The sequence below is a fragment of the Leucoraja erinacea genome, chromosome 5 (genome assembly GCF_028641065.1).
Source record: "Leucoraja erinacea ecotype New England chromosome 5, Leri_hhj_1, whole genome shotgun sequence".
In the NCBI taxonomy this organism is placed as follows: domain Eukaryota; kingdom Metazoa; phylum Chordata; class Chondrichthyes; order Rajiformes; family Rajidae; genus Leucoraja; species Leucoraja erinaceus.
This window is the reverse complement of record NC_073381.1, coordinates 19352605-19364618: the sequence shown is the minus strand read 5'-3', so window position 1 is coordinate 19364618 and position 12014 is coordinate 19352605. Positions and strand designations below refer to the sequence as shown.

The following is a 12014-nucleotide window of genomic DNA, read 5'->3' as shown; positions in this document are numbered from 1 at the left end:
GATTAGTAAAGACAAATGTGGGTCCCTTGAAGGCAGAACAGGTGAAATTATTATGGGGAACAAGGAAATGGCAGAAGAGTTAAACTGGTACTTTGTGTCTTCCTTAGTGAAGATCGAACCAATCTCCCAGATGTACTAGAGGACAGAGGATCTAGGGAGACAGAGGAACTGAAAGAAATTTGCATTAGGTGAGAAATAGTTTTGGGGGTAGACTAAAGGCTGATAAATCCCATGGGCTTGATGGTCTGCATCCCAGGGTACTCAAGGAGGTGGCTCTAGAAATCGTGGACGCATTGGTGATCATTTTCCAATGTTCTATAGATTCAGGGTCAGTTCCTGTGGATTGGAGGGTAGCTAATGTTATCCCACTTTTCAAGAAAAGAGCGAGTGGTGGGGAAGATGCTGGAGTCGATTATTAAAGGTAATAATGGCGCATTTGGATAGCAGTAAAAGGATTGGTCCAAGTCAGCATGGATTTATGAAGGAAATCCTGCTTGACTAATCTTCTGGAATTTTTTGAGGATATGACAAGTAAAATGGATGAAGGAGAGCCAGTGGATGTAGTGTATCTGGACTTTCACAAAACCTTTGATAAGGTCCCGCACGGGAGATTAGTGGGGGAAATTAGAGCACATGGTATTGGGGGTAGGGTATTGACATGGATAGAGAATTGGGTGGCAGACAGGAAACAAAGAGTAGGACAAACTAGATGCAGGAAAAATCTTCCTAATGTTGGGGGAGTCCAGAACCAGGGGCCACAGTCTAAGAATAAAGGGGCGGCCATTTAAAACTGAAATGAACTGAAACTTTTTCACCCAGACAGTTGTAAATTTAATAGAATTCTCGGCCACAGAAGGCAGTAGAGGCCAATTCACTGGATGAATTTAAAAGAGAGTTAGTAGAGCTCTAAGGGGGCTAGCGGAATCAAGGGATATGGGGAGAATGCAGGCACGGGTTACTGAATGTGGTGATCAACCATGATCACAATGAATGGCGGTGCAGGCTCGAAATGCCAAATGGGCTCCTCCTGCACCTATTTTCTATGTTTCCATTCATTTTGGTTTGCGTGACAATACCTTTCAACTGTTTATTGTTTCTAATTTCAAGATAGTTTGTTTGCAGCCAACTTGGGCCTATTAACCTTGAGATATAATGAAGTGACCTCAAGGGCATCTTATTATGTAGCTATAGAACCTTTCATTGGAAGTACCATCGTACTCTGAATATACATTCAAGAATGTTCCCTTGTGCGTAATCAGGAGTCTGTGGGTGCCATGGGAAAGGGCATAGGGCTGCTTTCACTACAGTTTCAACCTTTAACCCCGTCAAAGATCTCAGTCCTGTTCACTTTCACACGTGTCGTGGAGGTGACGGGATTTTGCAGTTGCTGTGACATAAATGTGGTGCCTGTTCTGCAGTTCCCTCGTATGATTGAACAATGTGGTGAGATGAAGTAAAAGGGCAGTTCTGTCTAAAAATGCCTATCCTGATTCTGCTGGGTTTTAGAGGCTTAAGTAAGAACAGCCTCCGTTTCCAATTAGAAACAACTAATCAGAATGGATATGTCAGTTATCTCTGATGTGTGTGGACACGTGTACTCGGGGCTAGCCTCTGGATGCGACTGTCAAAAAACAAATGAGCTTTTGAGACTTTTGATGTCTTCTGCTTTACCTTATAGCCTTGATACAAAATCCTTCAGTTCTTGGAATGATTTGAATTGAATGCTTTGTGAATGTCACTACCTCGCCTTTGGCATTAACCGAATGAAGAGAGGTGCCTACATGGTTTTGTGGCCAGCCTGACTGAGCTGCTATATCCATACATTCTTGTTTCTCTCTGAAAGTGAAACTGCTTTACTCTAACCATTTCTATTCCTTCATCTACAGATCAGAGGGTGGCCTCCTTCTGCACACTGAACGACATGCAGTCAGCACAAAGCATGGAGGGAGCTGAGGAGTTATCTCTGCATTTGGGCCAGGCAGACAGGAAGGATCACCCCAATGATACAGGGTAGGTATAACTGGAGGTCATCCTTTCATAAGATACAACGATAATCTTGCTTGAAGCTCTGCCAAGTCACTGCCACAGATCTGATGTATTTTCACAATCTTCATTCCATTGATTTATATAAATTAAGGAGCATTCAGATTATCTGTGGAAGGAAGTTTGAAAATGATATGCATTTTATATCTTAGTAATTGGTATACTTACACATAGTTTATTAAATAAAATTATTAACTCATTGTTTGCATGGTTTAAATGTAGTTTAGACTCCTGTGACAGTGTTTGTTAGCCAGAGCTGCCGGCCTCATTAGAATGAATCAAGCCTCATTCATAAACAAAAGGGGTGGCTTCGATGCTTTTCTGGTTTGACATCTGACCCTGGGCTCTGAAAAGGTCAGCCAAGAATCTATATATATTTGTTGCTAGATACATATATATCCCAGAAAGTGTGCCTGCACATTGCAAAAGATGGACTACATTTATTTATTTATAATTGTTTCAAGTTCAGCACATAGTTTGCATTAGATAATATCTTCAATGTTTAATATTTGTAGATTATGACATCACATCAGAATCTACTCATTTTTAACTGTTATTGTACCATTCAAGGACAAAATTATTATCAGACATGTATGTCAAAGTTGATGGATTTATAGAATTCCTTTGTGTTCAACTTTGAATCTCCAACTAGATATTTTCTATACCCCCTTCACTCTTCTCCCTTTCCTATCCAACAACCCACTTCACTTTTCACTCTTACCCTCCTGCCTTCCCACTGGACTCCCTGTTCCATTACCCTGTATCCCATTTCTACCCTATCCCTGCCCATCGCGCTTCCATTGGTCCCCAGCCATATGGTGGACACGTTTTTGTCTACTCGTTCAATTTGCTTCCCATGTTTTATACATGTGACTTCATAGGCTGAGCCAGCATTTAATTTCCCATCCCTGGTTGCCCTTGAGAAGGTGGTGATGATTAGCTGCCCTTTAAATCCCTCCAGTCCTTGAGTTGTGGGCTACCCACGATGCTGTTAGGGAGAGAGTCCAGGATTTCTACCTAGCAATGGTGAAGGAACAACAATATATTACTCAGGATGGTGTGTGGCTTGAAGGGCAACTTCCATGTGGTGATGTTCCCATTATTTTGCTGCCCTTGTCCTTCTAGCTTGCAGAGTTCGTGGGTTTTGGAAGTGTTGTCTGAGGAGTTTTGGTGAGTTGCTGTAGTGCATCCTGTAGATGGTACTAATGTTGCTACTGTGCGTTGGTGGTGGAGTGGCTGGTTGTGGGGGATGCTTATCAAACAGGCTGCAATGTCCTCTAAGGTATAAAACTTCTTGCGTGTTGTTAAAACTGCACTCAACCAGGCAATGGAACATATTCCATCATACTCCTGACTTGAGCCTTGTAAAAGGTGAACAAGCTTTGTGGAGTCAGGCAATGAGTAACCACAGAATTTCCAGCCTCTGACTTCAGAGCCAAAATTGTGTATATGGCAATTCCAGTTCAGTCTGTGGTCTTCCGTAACTCAGGATATTAATGGTGTGGGATTCTTTGATAGTAATGTCATTGTATATCTGGATTTTATCTTTGGATCAGAAAGATAATTTAGTAAAACCTATTCCGCAACTGGATAGCATTCAGGCATTGGTATCCACCTCCCTCTCGCTACTCCATTTGAAATCCATTTTTTAAATATGTTTATTAATGCAAAGTTTAATATTGGAGAAACTAAAAATAAGGAATTACAATGATAAATATCAAGCAAAGTGCTAAATTGAAGATTCATGAAAAATATTTCTCCTATAGGTGAATAATAAAAAGGGTATAACCTTAAGATTTAAACCTGAAAACATTAGGAATGCAAAGCAGCCAGTAGTGGTCATATTTGATGCTATCATTAAGTTTATGCATAACCAACATATGCATTTAATAAAAATGTCAGTGATCATTGCCAATGTGGCTCCAGTCCCTCCCCACAAACATGCGCCTGCTTCAACATCCCTCAGTTCCAAAGCTTGACCCTGGTCCTTTTCTTTCTTAGTTTGGTTTGGAGATATAGCATGGAAACAGGCCTTTCAGCCCACCAAGTCCATGCCGGCCACCACTCACCCGTAATTATGTTATCCCACATCTCTCATCCTCTTTCTAAATATTAGGAGCAGTGTACAGAGGCCAATTAATCCACAAAACCGGACACCCAGAAGAAGCCCATGCGGTCACAGGATGAATGTGCAAACTTAACACTGACAGCACCCGAGATCAGGATCAAATCCGGATCTCTGGCATTGTGAGGTAGCAGCTCTATCAGCTGTACCACTGTACCGCCCATGCTGAGGCACTGCCTTGCCTCTCCTGATGCTATTGTACAAAGTCACAAAATAGTATGGGTGACATTGTGAGGGATCAGATGTATCCATCTGAAAACTACAAGGGCAAATGTTCCTAGTGGTACTGTTACTTTAAAAAAAGTTACATTTCCTAACAGATTGTAAAGAGTGTGCAGTTTCTCTGTTTAAAAACACAGGACATCCCAACATTTGTAGGAATGGTAGAATGCTCATCAGAAGCTTCATCAATGCCCACTATATGTTCATCGTTACAATCATACCGCACAATACCAGCTCCTTTGGCCTACTACATCAATGCTGACCTACTTCGCAGATCCACTCTAATCCCATTTGCCCACTTTAGGCCCAAATTCCTCTCTGCCTTGCCTATTTAAGCATCTGTCTAAATGCTACTTCAAACATATCTGATTCGGTCTACTTTGGCAGCTGAGGCTTTGGATCCCCTTTAAAACTCCCGCAGATCACCTTAAACCTATGCCCTCGTGTTATTAAGACCTCTACCATGGTAAAAACGATTTTGACTAACTACCCTATCCATGTCAATATACGTTTAATCTTGCTGTATATATTGCTCAATATTCGTCTTTACTGAGAGCTATCGGTTGACTTTTATTGGTTATCAAGGTTTCCGTGTTTGTAATTTCTGATTACTTTTTCATCTACATAAATAGACATTCTTCAGTTATCTGACACCTCTTTGACATTGACTCAACATTGAGGGATCCATTTGAAGTGAGATAGGAAGAGTGCATTGCCAGATCATGTTGAACTCTGGTTGCAATGCTGATTTTGTGCAACAATGCTACATCGCTCAGTTGTAACAAACAGTTGTGCTTTTAACTTTGAAACGTATTGACAGATCCCTTTGTTTGTGTAGTACTTGAACAAGCTTGAGGTTGAGTTTTCTATAATCGTTGTTGCTCTCGTAGCTTTTCAGCCAATTTATTTTGACCTTGATTCAGTAATTGGTTTATTGATTTAGATTTGATTTAAAACCTATAGTAATGCATTGAACTTCATTAGGATCTATTTTAGGTTTTTGTGTAATTCTGGTGAATGCTCCCCTAAAGTCCTTTAAATAAAACACATATTCCTTTCAAATCAGATCTCAGTTTGAACAATGTGTAAATGTACCCAAAGGCCTGCGTTTATTGATCTTTGTACAGTTCACCATGGATCCATTGTACTGTACTGGAGAGATGTAGCAGTGGACAATGAAGAATGCCTTTGTAAAGTGGGCGTGTTTTTACTGGAAAAGAGATTGAAAGGTACAATAATTGCTGCTATTAAGATTCAAAGGGGACAGTGGATGGTCAATCGTAGCAAGAAGTCTCACCCTTGTCCAGAACAGTAGAAAAAGGACACACAATGCAGTTGAAGTGGGAGGTAGAATTAAGACAAATCAGCAAATAATTAATGATTGAATGAGTGAGGGACACACTGCCCGTGGAGATGATGAAACTACTGATTTCTCAATGCAAATTAAAGATTTTTCTGGGAAATTAACACAATAAGATTTATTCTGCAAATAATTTGAAACATGACATTGTTAATGCTTGAAGGACCACAGTAGACTGTGGCTACTGGTTCCCACACTTTACACTACTTGGGTCTTCCTCTCCTCATGTCTGTTCCTGACTAATTGAAAGAGATTCTTCTTCTTGCGTATGGCGTGCACAGCCTAAAGTTGTAGGACAACTTGTTCTATTTGATCTTATTTGATTGTGCACGCCGGGTTGATGGCATGCGTCGAAACAGGGCGGACCACGTGAAGGTTGTAATCTTCCACCCCATTGAAAGAGATTGATTGTTTTGATCAGTCAACATCTCCACTGTTACTCTACCAAGTAACCCACAGTTTGGTAGGAGGTGAGCTGGAAGAACCTTGGTCTTTTTTTACTTCCATCAATTTCTATGTTCCTATTTTTATTCCTCTCTCTTGCTCTTTTTACACCCATTTAAACGCGTGACATTTTATGTCTGTCGCACTTCACACATCATTGCTTTAAAATGTCAAAAATATATTTTAACATGGTCGGTCATTTCATGCGGTTTTTTTCTAACCGGAGGCAGAATATTTACAAGCACCTGCCAATTTGCACACTGCTGACCCATAATATTTACCCACCAATTGACCTCATAATTTATTTTGTCGGGAATGCAACCATAAAGGGACGGAGCAGGTTCCAAATTAAGCATAATGGTGCATTGTTCACTGCATGATGCAATCGTCCGATTGCAAACCAGTGAATCAACTCACATTGGAAGAGTCGTGAGAGATAGAATCATAAAGTGATACAGAGTAGAAACAGGCCCTTCGGCCCAACATTCCTACACCGGCCAACATGTCCCAGCTACACTCAGACCCTTAGTCCTGGCAAGATCCAGCAGTTATTCCTGCATAATTGTAAAACATTGGAGATAATTATAAAACATTGGAAATAACAAAGTTTATGTTGCAGTCATAGTCATACAGCGTGAAAATAGGCCCATCGACCCAACTTGCCCACACCGACCAATATGTCCCATCTACACTAGTCCCACCTGCCTGCATTTGGACCATGCCATTCTAAACCTATCCTATCCATGTACCTGTCTAAATATCAGTTTAGTTTATTGTCCTAAATATTTCCTAAACGTTGCAATAGTACCTGCCTCAACTACCTCCTTTGGCAGCTTGTTCCATATACCCACCATCCTTTGTGTAAAAATGTTACCCCTCAGGTTCCTATTAAATCTTTCCCCCCTTACCTTAACCTATGTCCTCTGGTTCTTGATTCCCCTATTCTGGGCAAAAGACTGTACGTTTACCCAATCTATTCCTCTCACAATTTAGTACACCTCTATAAGATCACCCCTCATTCCCCTGCGCTCTAAGGAATATAGTCCTAGCCTGTTCAACCACTCCCTAAAGCTCAGGTCCTTGAGACCTGGCAACATCCTCATAAATCTTCTCTGCACCCTTTCTAGCTTAACAACCTCTTTCCTATAACATGGTGCCCAAAACTGACACAGTATTCTTAATTTCACCAATGTCTAATATTAGACCAATATCTATACTTAATACATGATGACCACCCTATCTACCTGCGACACCACCTTCAAAGAACTATGTGCCCGCAATACTAGATCTCTTTGCTCTACAACACTCCCAAACACTCACCCTACCTTTCATTGTGTAGATCCTGGCCAAGTTGGACTTCCCAAAATGCAATACCTCACATTTCTCTCTATTAGATTCCATAAACCATTCCTCAGCCCACCTGGCTAACCGTTCAAGATGCTGCTGCAATTTTTGACAACCATCTTCACTGTTCAACCATGCTAGTTATGGTTCTTGGTGGTCACTGACCAGGCCTGGTAATCTAACAAAATCAGGCTGGTTGTTGAGAGTTGAAAAATAACACGTCATCACTATCTACAATACCACCCACTTTTGTGTCATCTGCAAACATGCTAATCATGCCATGTATGTTCTTATCCAAATCATTGATATCGATGACAAACAGCAATGGGCTCAGCACCAAACACTGAGGCACACCACCAGTCACAGGCCTCCAGACCGAAAAACATCACCCTCTGCTTCCTTCCATGGCGCCAATTTTCTATCCAATCAGCTATCTCTCTGAGGATCCCATGCGCTCTAACCTTCCAGAATAGCTTACCACGTGGAACCTTGTCTAAACCCACAGCAAACCACTTCATTCTGATTGGATTTGGGCTGTCTAAAATAACAATGTTTCCAGATTTTAAAAGAATGCTACTGACACAAAATAGGATGCAGGATTATGAATATTTCTACCTTTAAAATTGAGGAATGAAATGAACTAAAAACAGACGCTTTCGTTCAAATCTAAGCCTGACAGATAGACACACAACCACTCTATTGGTTGCAAGAATCATAAAAGAACAGACAATATTAGTTTAGTTTGGACAATGCTAGTATGGTTTTTGGTGGTCACTGACCAGGCCTGGTAATCTAACAAATCAGGCTGATTTGGCTGATTGTTGAGTTGAAAAAGAACACAATCGTTCTGTAGGGTTGCTTTTTCCTTGGTAGTTAACAATAAAGAGAACTTTACTGATTTTGGATGCCTCCTGGCATCCTATCCCAAATGGACAACATTTTTGGATTGCAACCCTTTTTCATACATGGTCTGAAGAAGAGTCCCAACTATGAATGTCTGTCCATTTGCTTCTCCTGATGCTGCCTGGCCCTGCTGAATTCCTCCACTGGTTGTTTTTTGCTTAAGATCACAGCATCTGCATCTGTCCTTTTCCTCAAAGTTGGCCTTTCCAAAGAAAAAAATCATAATTGTATTTGGATAATCAGTCATGAGAACGATGTATATTCAAAGCATGCTTAAGTAATTGCTTTGACTCCTTTGAAAAATAAAAACTCTCGATTTGTAACCTGTGTTTTTATAAAAAACTTTATCTTTTATATTCATTCTAAATGGATTGTTCAGTGCTCAATATTCAGCAAGATTTGAGAACAAAGTTTGCCTTGAGCATTGTGTTATTACTAGGACCGCTGTTTATTTTAATATTTAGACCTTGCAAATTATTCCTGGGACAAGAGGAAGCAGCTCATTTACCTTGTTTTTTGTAAGAATGATAGTCTAAGGATTTTTAATCATTAAGTCCATGTTTCTTTCTTGGTTTTATTACCTTGAACATAATCTTCAGTCACTTTTAATCATGAGAATATGATAATATGAATATAAAGGAACTTGGCAAAATAGAAACATTTTGCTAATATGATTGAACAACACTTTTTGGCGTCCAGTGTAGCACAAAGGAAAATCAAGACACCTTCACAACTCGGTCAACTGTCAATGAAAAATGGTGTTACTGGTACAAGGACAGCCTTGGGAATTTCACTACCAATCAAAACAAGCGGTTCAGCTATGCCATATCAAGTAAGATGAGTTCCACTCACCTGTGTATTTAGGGTATTTCGTCATGATAATCTCAACATCAAGAATTAATTTATGCCATTGCTAGTTGACCTGCCATGAAAATCATCTGGCCTAGATCCTAGAAATATTTCTACTCCTGTAGGAAAGCTTGGTACTGCCATCTTCTTGTAGATAATAAGGCAAGATTTTTACTAAAATAGTTTAAAATCATATGCATTCATTCAAGATAATAGAATTACTTGACTATTCCTTCAAAGTCTGCTCTATAAGAATAGCCATGGATCAAAAGTTATTTGAGTTACTTGAGACATTAAGAGTGTCATATATTATTATTTGACTTAATAAATACAGCAGGGAAACAGGCCCTTCAGCCCAACTTGCTCAAGCCGACTAAAATGCGCCATCTACATTGGTCTTACTTGGTCCTTATTTCTCTAAACCATTCATATCCATATATCTATCAAAATGTATTTTAAATGGTATATTGGATCTGCCTCAACTACCTCCTCTGGTACCTCATTCCATATATCTGTGTAGAAAACGTTGCTCCTCAGGTTCTATTAAATCTTTCCCCTCTCACTTTAAACTTATGTCCTCTGGTTCTTGATTCACCTACTCTAGGCCAAAAACTTTGTATTCACCCTATCTATTCCCCTCATGATCTTATACACCTCTATAAGATCACTCTTCATCCTCCAACGTTCCAAGAAATAAAGCCCTAGCTTTCACGTTTTTCTATAGTTCAGGCCCTCAAATCCTGGCAACATCCTCGTAAATCTTCTCTGCACTCTTTCCAGCTTTGCAGCATCCATAGGAGGGTGACCAAAACTGACACAATATTCCTAATGTGGCCTCACCGGTAACTGTGGTTTATGAATTTAACAACTGTATCACATGGGGTAGAAGAGGTAAAAGAGTGTAAAGCTAATCAGATCTTGATTATTTGGAAACTAGCCTGTACCTTTATAACCATATAACAATTACAGCACAGAAACAGGCCATCTCGGCCCTACAAGTCCGTGCCGAACAACTTTTTTCCCTTAGTCCCACCTGCCTGCACTCATACCATAACCCTCCATTCTCTTCTCATCCATATGCCTATCCAATTTATTTTTAAATGATACCAACGAACCTGCCGCCACCACTTCCACTGGAAGCTCATTCCACACCGCTACCACTCTCTGAGTAAAGAAGTTCCCCCTCATGTTACCCCTAAACTTCTGTCCCTTAATTCTGAAGTCATGTCCTCTTGTTTGAATCTTCCCTATTCTCAAAGGGAAAAGCTTGTCCATATCAACTCTGTCTATCCCTCTCATCATTTTAAAGACCTCTATCAAGTCCCCCCTTAACCTCCTGCGCTCCAGAGAATAAAGACCTAACATTCAACCTATCTCTGTAACCTTTGATGATTAATCAGATGAGAAGCACATTTCCATGATGTTAGTCTAGGGAGTTGGTGAGTTTTCTCCATGAACTGCTGTAGTACATTTGTAAAGTTATGTATGCATTCACAGTATTATGACTCGGGTCAGGATACCTGTGACCTGAAGATACTTATTCCAAGGTACCCTAGCTCTAGCTAGCTAGTTCTCTTTGATGTCACTGATCTGATTACTCTAGTCAGTGGTGAGTTGCACGATGTTGACAGTTGTCCATGATGATGCTGGTGAAGGAGGTTCAGCTGTTTGTTGGAATTAGTTGTAGATTGATTATGCATGTTAACCAATCACATATAGTTAGCATCACTAACCCCACCCCACTATAATGTTTAGTTATTTATCCACCACCTTTGTGACATGAATGTCATCTGCCACCTATCTTCTGAAGCTTGAATGGTATCTAGATGCAATGCTACATAAAGTTTGAGTTCAGTTTTTGTTCATTGTCATGTGTACTGATGTACAGTGAAAAGTTTTTGTTGCATGCTAACCAGTTAGCGGAAAGACAATACATGATTACAATTGAGCCATTCCCAGTGTACAGATACATGATAACGTTTAGTGCAAGATAAAGCCAGTAAAGTCGGATCAAAGATAATCCAAGGGTCACCAATGGCTTAGATAGTAGTTCAGGACTGCTCTCTAGTTGCAATAGGATGATTCAGTTGCTTGATGACAACTGGGAAGAAACTGTCCCTGAATCTGGAGACTACTTGATTTACTGAAGCAGCTGTTATTGGAGTTTTTAATGTAAAACTATCAGCAAGCAGTCTCCAGCACTTATGAAAGAAATAAGTTCATTAACACCAATGATGTAATCCTGAGGAACTATCATAAGGACATAGATTGGACTCCACAAACTTTGCGTCAGACGTGACTGCAATTACTCTCCAGCGATTTCTCTAAACTCACTGTTATTATTTTCGGTGATATTCAAATAATTGTGCTGATGGGAGTTGAATTATAAAGCTGCCTTGCTTTTAGCTACCTTGAAAATCAATCATCTAATTTATTCACATTTATAATTTGAACAATAACAATGGGCCCAAACTCTCCCAAAGCAAAACTCCCAAGAAAATCAATTTTCAATCTTTTTAGAACTAAACGCTTGTAAACAATGTGATGCTGAGAATTAATTGTTTAATGTAGGAATTTGCTAAATTCTTAAGATAAATTGATGCATACATGTTAATTGATATTCAAACATTTATTTGTTTTTGCATAATAAATGCCCTCCATCAAATTCCCATTCTGTTCTAATTAAAACTAACTCTGATGCTAAAACATATTGTCGAACAGAGC

At 39.8% G+C, this 12014-nt stretch overlaps 1 protein-coding gene across 1 annotated transcript in view; it reads left to right on the top strand.

Annotated features, from left to right (window-relative positions):
- Positions 1-12014, top strand: part of LOC129697005 (signal-induced proliferation-associated 1-like protein 2) — a 437405-nt gene that overhangs the window by 411345 nt on the left and 14046 nt on the right. The window contains exon 21 of the mRNA XM_055635187.1: positions 1887-2010. Coding sequence (XP_055491162.1) covers positions 1887-2010 — 124 coding nt within the window. The remainder of the gene's footprint in view (positions 1-1886; positions 2011-12014) is intronic.